This window comes from Mytilus galloprovincialis, chromosome 10, assembly GCF_965363235.1.
Source record: "Mytilus galloprovincialis chromosome 10, xbMytGall1.hap1.1, whole genome shotgun sequence".
Taxonomy (NCBI): Eukaryota; Metazoa; Mollusca; class Bivalvia; order Mytilida; family Mytilidae; genus Mytilus; species Mytilus galloprovincialis.
In genome coordinates this window covers 73,186,283-73,204,811 of record NC_134847.1, presented here as the reverse complement: position 1 = coordinate 73,204,811, position 18,529 = coordinate 73,186,283, and the positions used below count along the sequence as shown (strand labels likewise).

Here is an 18,529-nt window from a genome sequence, read left to right as displayed (position 1 = left end):
CCTATTACTTATAATAAGAGAGAATTCAACATTACAAAAAATCTGAACTTTTTTTTCAAGTGGTCACTGAACCATGAAAATGAGGTCAAGGACATTGGACATGTGACTGATGGAAACTTCGTAACATGGAGCATCTATATACGAAGAATGAAGCATCCAGGTCTTCCGCCTGCTAAAATATAAAGCTTTTAAGAAGTGAGCTAAAGCCGCTGCTGTAGTCGCCGCCGGATCACTGTCCCTAAGTCAAGCTTTCTGCAACAAAAGTTGCAGGCTCGACAAAAATCTAAGTAGCACTACGTGGCAGCTACGATATTGAATGTTGCCCTGTTTTACTCCAAACATTGCCTAGCTAGGGCCACCTTTTTCAAAATCCTGGATTCACATCTGGTTGATAAGATAAAAGCAAAACACTTTTCTTGTATTCCATGATTCAAATTGAAGCAATTGAGGCAGAAACAACCAAAAAATAAATAATGCTTTATTTTCAATTTCATAACATGTTTAGTTTGACGGAAATAAATACTGAGGCCAGAATTCATCACTTAGATATGACTTAGAATCACAATTACTGTCACACGTTTCCTCTTTTTTGTTGTCAAGGATATCTTTGTTATTGTGAGTCTGACGTCTAATTTCTTTGTCCAGAATTGACTGTTCCCATTCAGTACTTACTAACTTGTATAAATCCAGAGTGGCCATACTGTCTTCAACAGAGCAATGTTCTTTCGTCTGAATTGTTCTCCCTAAAAGTATTTAATGTAAAAATAAGAACATGTGGTATGATTGCAAATAACCATTTTGTGATAACTATCCATCAGAAACTACATGACGTAAAAAATAACAACTATAGGTCACTATTGTCTTAAAAAATAGCAAAACCCACACCCCATAGTCAGGTCATGTGGACCACTATTTTAAATATATAAAAGTACACATTTGTTATAGGCATGTATAAAAACTTGGACAAAACAATGTCCATAAAATATTTTCCAGTGCAATTTGCAAAGTACTCAGTGAGTATCATGAACATATCCCACTATTTAAAAAAAAATATCCCTATTTGGCCCCAGACCAGCCAACCTTTAAAAATTCCACATGGGGATTTAACCCTGAACCTAAACGTCCTAAAGTTACAAGGATGAAAACAGATCTTGAGTTATTCCATCAGTATTAATGAGAAAATGGATAAAATTTTAGTTATCTTTCTTCCTGTTGAGTGGTGTTTTTAGTCTCTTACAGGCTGGGTAGCTAGGCTTATACACATTAGAATGAATTCAAAATGGGATCAACTTTAAATTAGAACTGGACAAAAACACATCTGATTTTAATGGATTGTAAGATTTATATAACCATTGTTTTCTATTGAGTTTATATATTTCAGTTTTCAATTTTGGTTTATTACAAATTTGTCATGAAACTAAGGTCATGAAACTAAGGTACAATTTGATTTTTTTGTGATCATATGATAAATTGATTAAAACTGAAATGCGGAATAACAGATTCTTTTTACAAATTAATTAATTTTTAAGATCATAATTATCAATCAGACACAGGTTAGCTTAGGGTCGTAAACTTGTCATGAATATATCGACAGGTAAAATTGCAGATTTGTAGAAATTGATCAGAAAAACTACAAAATTGGTAGTGAATAAATTTTGTGAAAATCTGGATTTTGACTTGTTTATCGATCCCAGTATCAGGTTAAGGCATGAAAATCAGGATAATACTGCCTAAATCATGATAGTTGACAGGTCTGTGACCCTCATACATAATCAAGGTAGCTTTCTTAGCGTTACATAACGAAAATGATTAAGTTCAACATATTCAACAAATATACTTAAGTAATCATAAGAAAAAAAGTTCCAATTTGTCTAAAATAGGAGACACACATCTTTAACTTCTGAGGATCAATGTGCAAAAGTTTTAATACCGTAAATTCAAAATTATTGTGTGCAATTATTGTTAAGGTTTTTGCAGAAAATCTACATACAGATATATGCATCTGATATCAGAATGCAAGTTCTAATTATTGTGATACTCAACCAGTGGCATTATAACTACTCAATTTACAATAAAGTTTAAAGAAAATTGTTGGAATTTATTACTATCAAGAGACTGAGTTAATGTGTTTGTTTGTCTATACATACTTTTATTCTAAACATTAATTACATATTCATTTGCTTGTTTAAAAAAATATGACGACTTATTTCCCTAGTCTATCTCTATAATATAATATGATAAAACCAGGTTTTACCCACCATCTCTACATAAGGAAATGTCTATACCAAGTCAAGGATATGAGTTGTTTACCCGTCGTTTGATGTGTTCTGAGCTTTTCATTTTCTGACTTTCCATTTTGAATTTTCCTTGGAGATCAGTATTTTTGCCATTTTAGTTTGTATTCTATTTATAATTTATCATTCCTTACCTAATAAAATTTGACTTAGATTTTTGAGTTTTGGTGCAGTATTCTCTGATAGATTGGCTAAAGCCCTAAGTGGTTTATAGCTTGCTGTATCTCTCACATGCTTTCCTGTATATTGTATCTTCATTACTTTAAAATCATTAAACAATGCATGTCCAACAATTATTTTACCCTGGAAAGGAAACAACAAAAGCATGAGTAAAATGTTCTTGGTGGTCATTCATGTAATTATTGTTAAGTGTACATGTAACACATTTTCCCAAAATGACCAATCAGGTATATACAAGTATAAGTTTTGTGAAAACATAAGCCAGGCTTAAGAAAAAATCATCTGTTTGAATTGCATTCATAAATTTTATGTTTCAGTCAATAAAATGTATTTATATACTTCATACATGTACATGTAATACATGATGAAGGTATCCGTTTTTTTTTTTTTCAAAATAAATACATCTCATATTACATGTATTAACTTTGATCTACTTGTAAATTGTTATGTCAGTAAAAATAACTTATCTTCAATTTTAAATCGGGAACAATAAAACAGCTGAAATAAGCATGATAAAAGCAAGTCATTATTTCTGAAATGTGTTTTTGAGAATCTTATCTGCCACTCTAAACTTTGAACAACTAGTCTACATGTATTTACAATGTTATAATGTTTCCCCAGTCAAGAGTCACTATATTATGTACATGTACATTTATCTATAAGTAAGGTTTGCTTAGAATTTTTGTGTGAATGCATGTATGGTACAAAATAATGCATACACATATTGTGTTACAAGTACAACATGTACAATGTAAAGTAGAAATTACTTAGCCTGTTACATTTATAATGACATACCCTGGATGTCACGGTGATAGTATATTATTAAATGCTAGTGATTTTGGTATGTTACAATGTTAGCTCACAAATCATTCTTACTCTGACACAATATTATTAATAATATTCAAATATTTACCAAGAGTAAATTCCATATTTGCTGATGAGCTACAGCAAATGGAATAGCATTCTTTAAATTCTTTTTTCGTATACCACTCCACTGCGTACGGTAGCTAAATATGGGTTCATCTGGTTTAACAAACTTATCATATAATACATTTCCGTAGAAATCCACAACTGAACACCTTCCTGAAATATAAATGAGTATCATGTTTTATACACAAATGTACATGTATATTCAAGTGAAAGTCAAATGTTTCAAAGTACTTTTTCTAAACTGATTTTAATTGTAAATGCATCTTTTTCAAATGTAAAATGACATGAATGATATCTGTGAAAAGTTTACCTTTACGTCTCTTAGGTTTTTTTTTAACATATATGTATTGTCATGATTGTAATGATTGTTGGTTGCTGTACATGTCTTCTGAACGTCCCCCCACATCTCTTTTTATTCACATTATTTAACACAGTATTAAAACAATCCATATATACAGACAATGTAGTCCAAAATAAATGTTTTCCTGTATCCTAATTAATATCTCTTTTTGAACTGTAAGATTTGTTTTGAAATTAAGAAAATAAACATTTTACAATTTGGATTTCAAGCAGTCCTCTTGATTTTACAATACAGCATATTTAAACTCAATGTTCATGATGTTAAATTTCAAAGCAGTTTTAACTGCACAATTATATATAATATATACATTTTAAAAATTTAGTACAGTGCAAGTCAAGATCCTTGTGTCTGAAATGATAAAAATTATATCTCATAAAACTTTTCTGTCTATAGCCTCAGAACCGTACATTTTATGTAGCTCTGTTATTTTTGGACTATTTGTGGACATGGTCTGCAAAATAAAAAAAATATAAAAAGTACCACAAGAGGTACAGTTCGCAGCTATTCTGTCTACTGCAGATTGGAACACACTTTTTACCTTGACTTTAAATATCATTATGATTTATATCTGGTATATTCTTTGTACATAAAAATGTAAATCATTCTATTTCTTATAAATTACAACTAATTTACCTAGAGCGCTCTTATTTTTGGGATGGACCCCAACAAATTCACAATCCATAGCTACTATTCTATCTTCTGTAGGAATGCTATTCAATGTAGAATTCACAGAAAGAGAAAAAACATTAATTTTCATATCATTAATCTGATTGTGACTTTTTGCTTCATCTGATTTTTGAACAGTACATGCACATTTAGAAGAACACAATTTCTTACATTCAGTACAATATTCCATAGATTCACTTTTTATATGAACACTTCTAATCACTGAGTGTGCATTGCAACTACTAGTGTCTAAATCACTTTCAACACTTTTAATATCCTTATCGACTTCAAATGATGTCCATTTCATTTCTTTTTCAGTATATAAGGGAGATAATTTGGGATCTGAGGGAATAATGTTTCTTCTGTTTTTAATCTTTAACAGTCTTTCAAGTCTTGAGTTCAGTTTCTTAGATTTCTTCAATCTTTTGTGAATAATATCAGGTTCTATTGATGATGTCAATTTCCTCTTGCTTGGTCCTTTCTCTTTATTTCCCTTCAATTCTTCATCTTCTTCATGATCATTCAAATCATAAATAAGTTCATCTTTCACACCATTCATCATGTTTTTACCATTTACATTCATTTTCATCATGTTGCATTTTTCATGTTTCTCTGACTTGTTTGGAGTATCTGGCAAGGCCTCAATGTCATCTTCATCCAAACCACTGTCATATAACATAGTTACTTTCGGTATTGTACTACAAAATAAATAAAAAAGTTGGATCAAAGTCTCAAATGGAAAGTTTTTGCAGATTGTTTTGTCAAGAAAGAATTTTCCACAGACCAGTACTGACCAGTACCTTCTATATAAGTGCTGTGCCCCTCCACTTATGAAAATTAAAGAACCAATCTTGGATTTCAAGCAGTCCTCTTGATTTTACATACAGCATATGTAAACTTAATTTTTTTTTAATTATTTAAGCTTAGTTTGGAAAATAGTTATATTTTAATCAGTATAATATCCATTGATTTTAAAAAACTATTAGTTATATTTAATTTTTTGGTCATAAATAAAGATACATACTGATCATGCAGCGCTGATGTTCAGGCCTCTACAATAACTTTTTTTTCAACTTGTCCAGTAGGATAAGTACATACCAAAACTTACTTGTCCGAATGAAATTGTAACTTGTCCAAAAAAAATCTTAAGAATAATCTTTTTTGCATTATAAGTAAATTAAAGGAACAAAAAAAACTAAAACAATAAAACAGAAGTTGATTCCACAGTGTTTGATTCATACATAATGAATCTTTTGAAATACTTTTAAAAAATATGAGTCGAAACAACTGAATCTAGTCATGTCACAGGTTCTAGTTTTCATAAATCCCAAAGTCTTATAAGACTAGACAGATGATCAGGAACCGTCTGATAAGCCTGTCAATGTTTTTTTTAACTTGAAAAGTTTATTCAAATGCAATCAATAAACAAGAATGTGTCTATAGTACACGGATGCCCCACTTGCACTATCATTTTCTATGTTATGTGGACCGTTAAATTGGGATCAAACTTCTAATTTGGCATTAAAATTAGAAAGATCATATCATAGGGAATATGTTTACTAAGTTTCAAGTTGATTGGACTCTAACTTCATCAATAACTACCTTGACAAAAACTTTAACCTGAAGTGGGACAAACAGACGCACAGACGGACGAACGAACAAACAGACAGACAGACGGATGAACAGACGTACAGACCAGAAAACATAATGCCCCTCTACTATCGTAGGTGGGGCATAAAAAAATGAAGATGAGTTATGATTGCCAATGAGACAACTCTCTGCAAGAAATTAACAACTATAGGTCACCGTATTGCAAGTATGGTTTTTTACTTCATGGGATCAAATATGATTTAGTGAATTTTATAGTAAATAATTTCTTCATTCTTATTTATTTTATTGTTGAAAAAAATACTGGTATAATTTATTTTAAAGCAACAGAATAAGGTAGAAAAATGATGTACAGATTTGTCTTGGTACCGATACATTTTGTATGTCTGCGTTACCAAACTGTCTATTAATCATGTCTATTAAATATGTCTCCTACGGTGCCAAACTGGCTATTAAAGTTTGAGTCGAATCGTTTCGAGCTAGTGACGAACTGTCATGTAAAGTTACCTTATGGGCAAAGCGCCACTGATTCGGATCAGTTTACGAGAATAGTATGTCTTTTACCTGTTAAAAAGTACCTGATAAAGAACCACTTTTAAATATTCGATTGCAAGTAAAAATGTAAAATTCAAACTTTATTTTTCTCTTCTCTTCTTGTTTTATTGATTATAATTACTTTGTTCGTCAAATCTATTTTCTGCAGAATAATTTTACTTGTCCCACCGGACAAGCTTGATATAGCTTTTACTTGTCCGACCTTTTTTTGCTCTGGTACCGGACAATCGGACAAGCGTTATTGTCGAGGCCTGATGTTGGAACTTTGAAGAAAGTCCCATTGAACTATGATCATTGTGTATGGTTAAAGTCAAAATTTATATGATTCCTCATCCACAAATGTATTTGTGTATAATGGTTGATATAAATGTAATCAAATATGTTAATTTCTTGTTCTGTCTTCAGTAATTAGAAGACTTTTATGTTAAATTGCCAGTTGACAAACCAAAGGGTTGAAGGTTTAATTTTTTTAAAAAGAATATCAATAGACTAGCTATAAACATGATAAAGTAAATGAACAAAACCTCTTTGAGAACTGTCCATTTATTTATAAGCAGCGTATAGATTAAACCAGTAGCAGGTGATGCAAACTACATTTCTATTTAGGGACGACATCAAATGTTCAATGTACATGTAGGATAAAAAACTTAATTCATATAGTTTTTTCACTGACCCCCTTACCTCCGCCCCCCCCCCTCTCTTAACTTAATTTGGGAAAAATTGATTGACCAATAAGGATATATATAAAATCGATGTCAATTAAACAAAACTTGCAGCAATTTTGAACCCCCACCCCAACCCCCAAACTATTTGAATTCAGTTTTATATCCTTCATTGATTTTTTTTATGTTGTCCCTAATTATATATTATAATACATGATTTATATTTCCAACTTGTCACCACAATAACCATGATCCCATTTTCCTGCAGGGAACACTGCAGAGGTGTCAGTTTTGTAATGAAGGCAATTTAAGATGTTCAAGCATGTCTAACAAGGAGCTTGGAATGGTACTGTGGTAAATGTATTGATAACATTTGTATCAAGTAGCTCTATATTGTACAATTTCCAATTGTTTAAAGAAAAAAAAATATTGTGTGGATCACATGCACAGGAGTGGTGTTCAAGCTTAGATTTATGTCCTTTCTTTTACTTGTTTTCAAGATAGTGAGATTTTGATTCAGAAAAGTCAGCTGTCAATTTTGTTATTTATCAATATCAATGTTTATGTTTTTTAAAGTCTGATTGTATGAACATGGTGAATACACTTCAGTATTTGTCATGTTTGTATCTGTTTCTGTTCTTAGTATAAGACCAAGAAGAATGGAGACCTGAGGGACTGGTGTCTCTATGAAGTAAACAGTCTCGTTGATAGAGTAATTGTCAGGTTAAAAACCAATACTTAAATCATTGTTTAGCTAAATTTAAGTCCTGTTTAAGTATGAAGGCATCATCTTCTTATTTTATTTTTCTTACATGTAAACATCAACATCATGTCATTACATGTAGATGATCATGCTGATGTCATTGGAAAAGTCTTAAACCACTGAGCAAAATATAGCAGAAAACATATTTCTTCTCTTTTTGTCAACAATACATTTTGCAATTGTTAGAATCATTTCACCTGTACAGTGTTCTTCCAATGACAACACATTAGAAATAAGAATCAAATGTAGTTTGCATTACTAGAACTACATGTACACTTTTGATTTATCACCTCTGCTTATTGATATTTCTCATATAAAGGTCTTTTGTGGTGTGTTTAGAACTAGACCATAGATTGCTATTCTGAGTATATAATTTTTATTTTTTTGCTTGGATGACCTAATCAATGTCGATGTAAGGTGTCAGTCAAAATTTATACTAGGATTCCAAACTTCTTTATCACTAGAAAAAAAAAAGATATTCTTTTATATCATGTATATAGGCCACATTTAAAAGAATGTCTTTTTCACCTCCCAAGGTCTAACCTAAAAGTTGTAAACAGACCAGGAAGGCAGGTTAATTTTTTTTTTAACAGAATGTCATAGCATGGTCACATTAATGGTTTGACTTGTCCAGTGGAGGCCACTATTGTATATATTTAGATTATTAATCTTTTTGCTTTCAAGTATAATATTAAAAGAAGATGTGGTATGATTGCCAATGAGACAACTGTCCACAAAAGACAATGACACAGACATTAACAATTATAGGTCACCGTACGGCCTTCAACAATGAGTAAAGTCGATACCACATAGTCAGCTATAAAAGGCCCCAATAAAACAATTCAAATGAGAAGCACTTTTCAAAAATGGAAATGAATTATTTTCGGGAATAAAAACAATTTCAATTTTTTTGTGGAAAATAATTTTTTGACCGGGGGGAATATTTTTTACCCAGGTGGAGGGAGTGGAAACAAACATTTTTTTAATTTATTTTGGCCTTAATACATTTTGTAGTTGTTCCAAAATTATATGACGGCTTTCCCCATAATTTCTGATATTCAGTTATCAAGTTTGAAGCATTTTTCTTTTCTACAACAGCAAAATTACACATGAGTTTGACTTTGAAAGATTTATTCTGACTTAGCGGTCTTTCATATGCATCTCTTGCCTCATATTACCTTTTTTAAAGACTAACATTTATCTTTGACACATGTAGCCTGGGATCCGGCCCAATCTAGCTGCGCGTCGTAAGGGCCAGGTGGGGAACAAATACCATGTGATCGATTCAGTGCCAGTTGACTCTGAATCTAAAGTGAGGCTGAATAAATATTTGCATAAATTTTGATGTTTGATGTAATCCAGCACAATTGGAATCAAATTGACACCTTGGACATGTCATTGTGAAATCTTAAACTTTTAACTTTCTCACCAGGCGATTGCTGATAAGAATTAACCCTTTTCTGCTTACTAATTATCATCATACTACTAATTAGATATGATAACACTATACATCAATTCATAAAGAAAAACAATTACAGTCTAATTTTTACTAATTGATGTTAAACAAGAATTGATTGGATACAGATGTAAAACAAACATTGAGGACAAAATTAGTATTAACCAATCATTGACAGGCAGTACATTGATACACGCCTGGCTATACTGACAAGATTAGCCAGGACCCCAGGCTATGACACATGTTTCAAAACACCGGAAATGCGCTCTCATGTCTATTTTTAAAACCGGTATCGGATACCGGTTAGGTTTCCGGATTGCAACGAAATGGAGAAAAATAATATCATAATCAAGTAATCATGATAACAGTGGCGGATCTAGAAATTTTCGTAAGTGTGTGTGTAAATGGGGGGGGGGCATGACTGCCTTAGAGGGGCCCCCTGAAAAAAACCTCTAAATCCGCCTCTGGATATTGAGGCCAAAGTTTAGCCTTTAACAATTTTAAAACAATATCGGCTGTTAATTTTCATTAATAATTACCTTTTCTTTATCATTAATGATTGATTCTTATGCTTACATGTAGCATTATACGACTGTCACCATGGTCTGATTTCACAATTTATTTCAACTACATTTGCAACAAAAAGATGCTCAATTAATATTTTTATTTTGTTTTTTTCTTGTTATCCTTGATGGTTATTTATACTTTGACTGATATTTTTTTTTAAATTATTATGATGTAACTTTAGCTTTTTTCTTATTCAATACTGTTAGTTACAAAGATCAGTAACTAGTTAATTCTTTTATGTTGAAAATATAACAAAAATTAAGTAAATATCAAAGGAGTAGGTCCGGTAAGGGCCGATTTTGGCTTAAATTTCAAGTTCATCTGACGAAAGATTTTAGACACTTTTTAAACACTTAAGTGTCTATTCTAGTTGATTCAATAAGTATATGTATAAGATTTTTAACTGATTTACTCATTAAAAACTCCCAGATTCTAGCTTAAATATGAAAAATCTCATCAAATATGTCAAAAATTTTCACTTTTCAGATGGTTTTTGTCAAAAATTAAAATGGCCGCATCCGTGTTCATCCTCAACCTTTATATATGTTATGTATTATCATCAAATACAACTTACATTTCAATATTAAGAATGAAAACGCATGCGGTCACTTTCATTTAAGACGGAAACCGTCTAAAATATAACTAAAATGCTAAAATTGTGAAGATTTCAGTAATTTAGCATGACTTAATGATGCTAGTTCCCGATATATGTGCATTGTATTGTCAAACACTTGTATATTTGTCCATCTGATGAGTTAAGCCATTTTCAATTGATTTTTTATAGTTCGTTCTTTAATATGTTGTACTGTTATACCATTGTCCCAGGTTAGGGGGAGGGTTGGGATCCCGCTAACATGTTTAACCCCGCCACATTATTTATGTATGTGCCTGTCCCAAGTCAGTAGCCTGTAATTCAGTGGTTGTCGTTTGTTTATGTGTTACATATTTGTTTTTCGTTCTTTTTTTACATAAATAAGGACGTTAGTTTTCTCGTTTGAATTGTTTTACATTGTCTTATCGGGGCCTTTTATAGCTGACTATGCGGTATGGGCTTTGCTCATTGTTGAAGGCCGTACGGTGACCTATAGTTGTTAATGTCTGTGTCATTTTGGTCTTTTGTGGATAGTTGTCTCATTGGCAATAATACCACATCTTCTTTTTTATACTTTAACAATTTTGAAAACTGCTATATTTTGGGGCCAAGAAGGGGTCATTTGCGGATCCAGTGGGATTTTTTGGCCGATCAATGCATTTGAATGGGGACATTTAGTTGGAAACCCCCCCCCCCCTTTTGTCCTAGGTTAGGAACCCCCTCTGTTTAAAATGACTGGATCCGCCCCTGGGGGTCTTACTGAACCTACTCCTTTCACTCTAAACAAAGAACCTACAAATAAACAAATCATTATATTGCTGGTGCTGGCAAAATAGCCACTGCCATAATTTAAACGTAGATGAATTTGATTTTTTTTTAAAGTACATTGAATCTATTAATACAAGAGAAGAGTTGAAAACATGTTACAAACTTTAACCATTTATTAACATGAGTCGACAGCATTCATTTGTGTAGAGAAAGGCAGTTGTTTGTAAAGAGACTGTAGCAAATATCTAAAAACAAAAGTCAACCTATACATATTCAATACATAAAACAAGTCATTGCATGCATGGCATGCATAAAAAAACAAGCTTCACATTATTTGTGTATGTGGAGCCGGTGTAATGATATCATTGTGACTAACCATGTGATATTCTTTGAACATTTTTGGCGGAATGTGAAACCAAAACCTGGTAAAACAAAAACAAAAATATCGAGATATGTTTGGTAAAACTCATTGGATTTTATTTTTTTTAATAAGATACAGGACGTAAAACTGACAAAAAATTCAAAACCAGTAGTCGTTCTTCCACGGTAAAGCATATCAAACATTTACGAATTGATTAAAAACACGTCTGACAAACGTCCTATATCTTTGGATCTCTCAGAGTCGCGTCACAGTGGTAAAAATATAAATTTGTCTATATATATAAATCTCAATCAATTAATATAAATAACTGTCTCTTTCGTTTTTTCTCTTCAAATATTTTTTGTGCAATGGGGTTATTATGCATGAATAAAGGCAACAGTAGTATACCGCTGTTCGAAATTCATTAATCGATTGAGAAAAAAACAAATCTGGGTTACAAACTAAAACTGAGGGAAACACATCAAATATAAGAGAACTACGACACAACAGAAACAAAACACTTAAATGTAAAAATGGTGGGTTGAACCTAGTTTTGAGGCAAGCCAAATCTACCGCTTCTATGGCAATGTTAAATATAACACTAAAATGACAACATTACATGACAGGACTACAATACAAATAAATGGATGAAAATACAGGACAGAGAAATACACAATTAACAAAAATGACCCGCGTTTTGTCCACATTTTCATCGGTTCTTGAGAAGAAAAGAAAAGATTCGCTCCCATCATTGTGCCCGGCAATGGTAACTTTGACCTTCTTTGGTGGCCTATTTGAAATGCACACCGCGATCGACACTTACATAACAAAATTTGTCCAGGACCTGCACAAAAACAAAGCTGTCAAGTTTGTTTTGATGGAATCAACCATTCCGAGCTGAAAAGTTGAAAGTTCAGCAAGTCAGAAATTAGAATAGGCAATGGATGCCTAACTTTCAAATTAGTCTTTGGCACGACACTAACAGCAAACGAAGAAAACATTGCAGGCAATATGTCTTAAATGAAGGCAGCAGTGGTATACCGCTGTTCGAAAGTCATGAATCGATTGAGAGAAAACAAATCCGGGTTACAAACTAAAACTGAGGTAAACACATCAACTATAAGTGGAAAACAACGAAACAACAGAAACACTATAGTGTGTAACAGGATTGCTTCCCTTAGAAAAACTTAGTAGATACTTAGTCAGCCGTAAGCGGTTGAGCTAAGGAAGTACTTATTAGCTCAGTCGGTTAGCGCGCTGCCTAGTAACACAGAGGTGCCGGGTTCGAGTCCCGGTGGAGACAAGCAATTTTGTAATGAAATTCGTGCTCTCCGGTTATATTGGCGCCCAACAATAATAACCCACGCTTAGAAGAATTACCTAGCCAGGTTAAAATATAAATATAAAAAAGATGAAAATATCATCATTATAGAGTATATATAATGACTCTTGAGGTGACGGGATTGCTTCCCTTAGAAAAACTTAGTAGATACTTAGTCAGCCGTAAGCTAGCTAAGGAAGTACTTCTTTAGCTCAGTCGGTTAGCGCGCTGCCTAGTAACACAGAGGTCCGGGTTCGAGTCCCGGTGGAGACAAGCAATTTTGTAATGAAATTCGTGCTCTCCGGTTACAAGTGCAACAAAAAGACAAAACGACAATGCAACACATACAGAAACGAACTATCAGATAAAAACTGCCATTTTCCTGACTTGATACAGCACATTTTAAGAAAAATATTGTGGATTAATTGAACCTGGTTTTTCGGCTAGCCAAACCTCGCGCTTTCATGGCAATGTTAAATATAACACAAAAATGACAACATTACATGACAGGACTACAGTACAAATAAATGCAAGAACGTTTAGGACAGACGAATACATAAAAACATTACAATAGGACATTTCGACATGCTAATAGTTTTCAAAGGTACCAGGCTTATAACTTAATACACCATCGTGACGTGTGTTTCGTCTTCACAAGACTCGCCAGTGACGCTCAGATCAAAATAGTAAAGAAACTTCCAAACAAGCACAAAGTTGAAGAGTATTGATGATCTAAAATTCTAAAAAGTGGTGCCAAATAAGGCTAAGGTTATCTATGACGAGAAAGGGAAATCGGGTATTTGCACGTTCAAGCCAAATGCATGTCAAGTCTCCTATATATGAATATCATCTCTTTTGCTTCTCTTATCAAGTTAACTGACTGTACACTGTTGTGTTCGACCCTTGACCAACCCTTGTTGTGGTCTATGAATGTGATTGTAAGGTTTTTGAGATCAGCTTGGGCGTGCCCAGGCAAGGAATTGTATATTTAAATTTAAATATACGAATTGTATATTTAAATTTAAATATACAATTCCTTGGCCCAGGTGATCTCAAATGTCGACTTACGGGGAGGTCGCACTTGCAGGTGTAGTCACTTCGATGACCATTCATGCGTTTGTTGAATGGCTGTTCTGGCTCGCCAACATACTGCATGCTTGCCACTCAACTGGGTCTGTGTACACTATATTTTGTAATGTAACTTGCAAAACACAGAATGTTGTATACCTTCTTCAGTGTCGATGTGACATGCAGAATTTTGGCGAGACTTCAAGAGTTTAAGATCTTGGATTCAGTCATAATTTCTTTCCAACGTTCATAAAATAGAAAGAATTTCCCTTTTATAAGTTGGTGTGTTAAAAGGGTAAGATGGTTCGAAACCATGTGTTTATAATTCGTTTCTTACGGATAAAAACTTAATTTCTGATCAGTCATATTGCTGATACTTGACTCTTGCTATAAATTATTCTAAACAGTTGACGCAGCTGTTTCAACAGCTTTTTGTCCCTCTTTATAGAACTTGTATGAGATACGACCGTGTCTAGGTGCCGAGTCTGTATAATTTTAAAAGTCACGCATGTTTTTATTTTTCACATCATGTTTTTTTTTCAATACAAATTCTTTTCGTTCAATTCTCCTGCTTGTTTATCTAATGGTTCTATTCTTTTTTACATTTTTAAAGTTGCATTCCTTTCTGTGTGTTTTGTAGTTAACTATCTCTTTTAGATATTGCCCAATCCCTTTTTTTAGGACTTCAGTAAGTTGTCAAGATCTTGTCTGTCCAATGAAAGTTTTATTGAACTTAACTCGGTTTTCTCTTTTGATGTTGTGTTTCTGATGTGTCGTTGTTCTCTTATATTTGATGCGTTTCCCTCAGTTTTAGTTTGTAACCCGGATTTGTTTTTTCTCAATCGATTAATGAGTTTCGAACAGCGGTATTCTACTGTTGCCTTTATTTGATACGTTCTAATTGTGTCATGTTTTGAATCTTTACATATATCATAACACATGCCAAGTACGATTTTTTTTATCAGCTGTTCTCTTCTGTTGCAAGCTATATTGAAGCCACTCACACTTTCTTCTCTACTCCAAACCGATTACATTGTAGAATATTGTTGTGAAAATCTCCATTTTCCTAAAAAAAAAAAAAAGACAGGCAAGTGATCTTCCAGATCTCTCCATTTCTGCTGGTGATCCATCCTTTGAAAATCAATTCTGTATGTCTTCGAAATGTTCTCTTTTTCTGGTGCATCCTGGTGGTTATACAAGCTTTGTATGCAAACAGCTGTTCAAATTGTCGCTAGTTCTGTGGGTAAATACCGGACCAGGTCCTCAGATAATGCTCTGTTTTGGCAAAGTCGGGAATAAACAGTTGTTGTTCATTTGTTTGATGTGTTTTAGCCTTCATGTTTTCCATTTGATATAATAAAGGACTTTCCGTTTTGAATTCTCGTTGGAGTTCCTTTTTTATTTTATTTTACTTTTTATGGTACAGCTTTATCGTTGAATACTTTGATAAGCTATATCAAGTGATTATGCATCGCATACTGACTACGGATTTGTAGTTGACTCTTTTCTAACCCTAAGACATCTAAGACTATAGTTGGGTCAGAAAAGGTTGTCAATATTAATTAAACTCATCATAGATACCAGGACTCAATTTTGTATATACGGACTAAACACACACATCTAGACGAAAGAGATACAGGTCCATACAAAGATTGTTTTATGTTTTACCTTGATTGGTGTGATGGATTTATAAAGTTGATCATCAGTAAACTATTGCAGTTTTTTTTTTAAATTGTGTCAAACCAATATAAGGTTATTAGTACAGTATTGATGTAAGCAGATACATAAAAAAAACCTAGTAGTTGCAAAAAGTGTGTTCAGGTTCAGGTTTAATTTGGTATAGAGGATGGTGTATACACAAGTTGGTTTTATATTCTGGTTTCAAGTTCTGATTATTTCTTTTAAACACCTGTCAGAGACACATCTAGTTTTAATGAGGTCCTGTTGTTCAGTTTCTTGTTTTTTTTTCTGTTGTGTTTTAAAGACTGTTAATTGTATTTTTGTTATTTAGATGTTTTTTTTTTATTTTTTTTCATAGTGTTGTCAGTTGGTCTTGAACTAATGAGTTTTAACATCCCTTTAGTATCTTTTGTCTCTATTTTAAAGTTGTGGAAATAAATGACCAGTTATGTCAATCATGATTCCAGTAAGCATTAAACCATTTTTTATATGCCCCATTTATGGACATTTTGTTTTCTGGTCTGTGCATCTGTCCGTCTGTTCGATTGTTTGTCCTTTCGTTCGCCCGTCTGTCCCGCTTCAGGTTAAAGTTTTCGGTTGAGGTAATTTTTGATGAAGTTGAAGTCCAATCAACTTGAAACTTAGTACACATGCTCCCTATGAAATGATCTTTCTAATGTTAATGCCAAATTAGAATTTTCCACCCATTTCCACTGTTCACTGAACATAGAAAATGATAGTGCTGATGCAGCATCCATGTACTAGGGACACATTCTTGTTATTAACTATAATAGGTCGATTGGCTGCAAGTGGTTGTGGATTAACTAACTATACAGCTCAAGCAGTGAAAACATTTCTGATGACAATACCTTTACTTTAAACCATTAATACTGAATATAAAGCCACCACTACTGGATATACAACCATCAATCCCGATTATAAAGCTATTAATCCTGAATATAATACACAATTCCACAAATTTGACCAGGTTACAAATTTCGCTTCTTAATTATAAACACCTGATCAAATCCATTATTTCAAAACATACTAGTTTTTCAATCACATAAAGTTCTAATTCTGGAAAACAAAAAAAGCTATTACTGAGAATAATAACAAGTAACTTTAAAATTTATTTACAAAATAGAAAACAACAACTTCATAAAATTATCTTAGGAAGTTTAGTGTATTAATATTTTGTGCATATTTTAACATTTATGAGATTCAAAAAATAAATAAATACATACATGAAATATGAGTATTGACCAATCAGATAGAAAAAGAGGAATAACAAATGTAATAAATTAAATATAAAATTCATACCATGATTATGTCCAGTCTTTCAGTCAATGAACATTTGGATAACTGTTAATTCAGAAATTATTGCAGTTTTTTGTGAAAAGATGTGACTGGTTGAGATTAGAAAAAAGATATCTGAAACATGATATAAATGCAGATTTTCCTGACATCATAATAATGAATTTCACATTTTTGTTAATTCTTGAAAAAAAGCAATACATTTTTAATTCTAAAATACAACACTCTTGTCATTAGCTTAAACAAAAATATATATGTTAAATATAATAGTTCTACTGTCTTTTAAAAGATGTTATAAAAATATTGTGTTTTCTTTTTTCACATGTGCAATATTATTGTTATTCATTAGGGCCCTATGCACTCCTAGTTTAATCCAGGAAAGTTTCTATTAAAACTGGTTCAAACTGATTTCTTGTATTACACTTTTTGGTTATGCTTTAATATTTATGTATCAAATATTTTCAGAAACTTGCTATTGATGGTTAAAGCAGTTATTTAGCTTGTGTCTGGTTGGAAAATTGGAAGATCAAATGTAAATTTAACACACTAAGGTTTTGCGATATTTGTTTTTACAAAAAATGACGGATGCCGACTGCTCACAATAGACAATTGTCCAAAATGAGTTTATTATAAAAATAAGAGTTAATACGAATATATGAAAGGCTACAGGAACAAAAAAAAATGTTGAATGGCCTCGGTGCAAAAATGAAAGACGAAGGGTTAGAAATTCTTCACACTGACAAAAGATGATTACTCAAACAAACACGTAATGATGATGGACTAAAAATGTGTCTATGGTACACAGGTGCCATTACACCTAACTATCATGTAGCCAGATCACCAAGAATATAACTATGAAAAAACGAATGTATTTGTGTCTGGTTGGCTTCTATGATTGATAGAAATTAAATCATAGGTGTAATAAAATTTAAAGTGGCTTACAGACACAATTCTTTTCATTCTTGAACAATGGAACTGTAAATTTCATCTTATTTCCAGAAAAAGTAGAAATTGTCTTTACTTTAAAAAAAATCTGCTTAAGGAAGTAATGGGGAATCAAAAATGTTTAAGTTTTTAGAGATCAAAATAAAACTTATCCCGTTGTGTATTTTGGTTCCAGAATACTCACAGTTATTGAATGGAATTATTGAATGGAATTAAATCAAAATGGACTGGCTGATTGGTTGATTGATTGTTAGTGTTTTAATGCCACTTTCAAGCACCACTTTTGGGCTATTTCGTGGCTGTCAGTTTTTATGGTTGGAGGAAAACAGAGTGTCCGGAGAAAACCACTGACCTTCAATACAAAAACTGAAAATCCTGGTTAATTAAGATTGGAGTCAAATGAATCCGCACGAGCAGGGTTCTAACTCACAACCTCAG

The 18,529-nt window shown here is 32.5% G+C and overlaps 1 protein-coding gene across 2 annotated transcripts; it reads right to left on the bottom strand.

Annotated features, from left to right (window-relative positions):
• Nucleotides 1-462: 462 nt before the first annotated feature.
• Nucleotides 463-9,758, bottom strand: LOC143048339 (uncharacterized). Of its 2 annotated transcripts, XM_076221976.1 has the most exons (6): nucleotides 9,721-9,758; nucleotides 9,198-9,233; nucleotides 4,399-5,129; nucleotides 3,388-3,557; nucleotides 2,429-2,597; nucleotides 463-743 (listed from the first exon to the last, which is right to left on the bottom strand). In XM_076221976.1, the coding sequence occupies exons 3-6, from the start codon at nucleotides 5,108-5,110 to the stop codon at nucleotides 502-504; spliced, it is 1,293 nt and encodes a 430-aa protein (XP_076078091.1). In that variant the 5' UTR covers nucleotides 5,111-5,129; nucleotides 9,198-9,233; nucleotides 9,721-9,758; the 3' UTR covers nucleotides 463-501. The 2 variants fall into 2 exon arrangements, with proteins under 2 accessions (XP_076078091.1, XP_076078092.1); XM_076221977.1 differs by lacking the exon at nucleotides 9,721-9,758 and having other exon boundaries at nucleotides 9,215-9,233.
• Nucleotides 9,759-18,529: the final 8,771 nt, after the last annotated feature.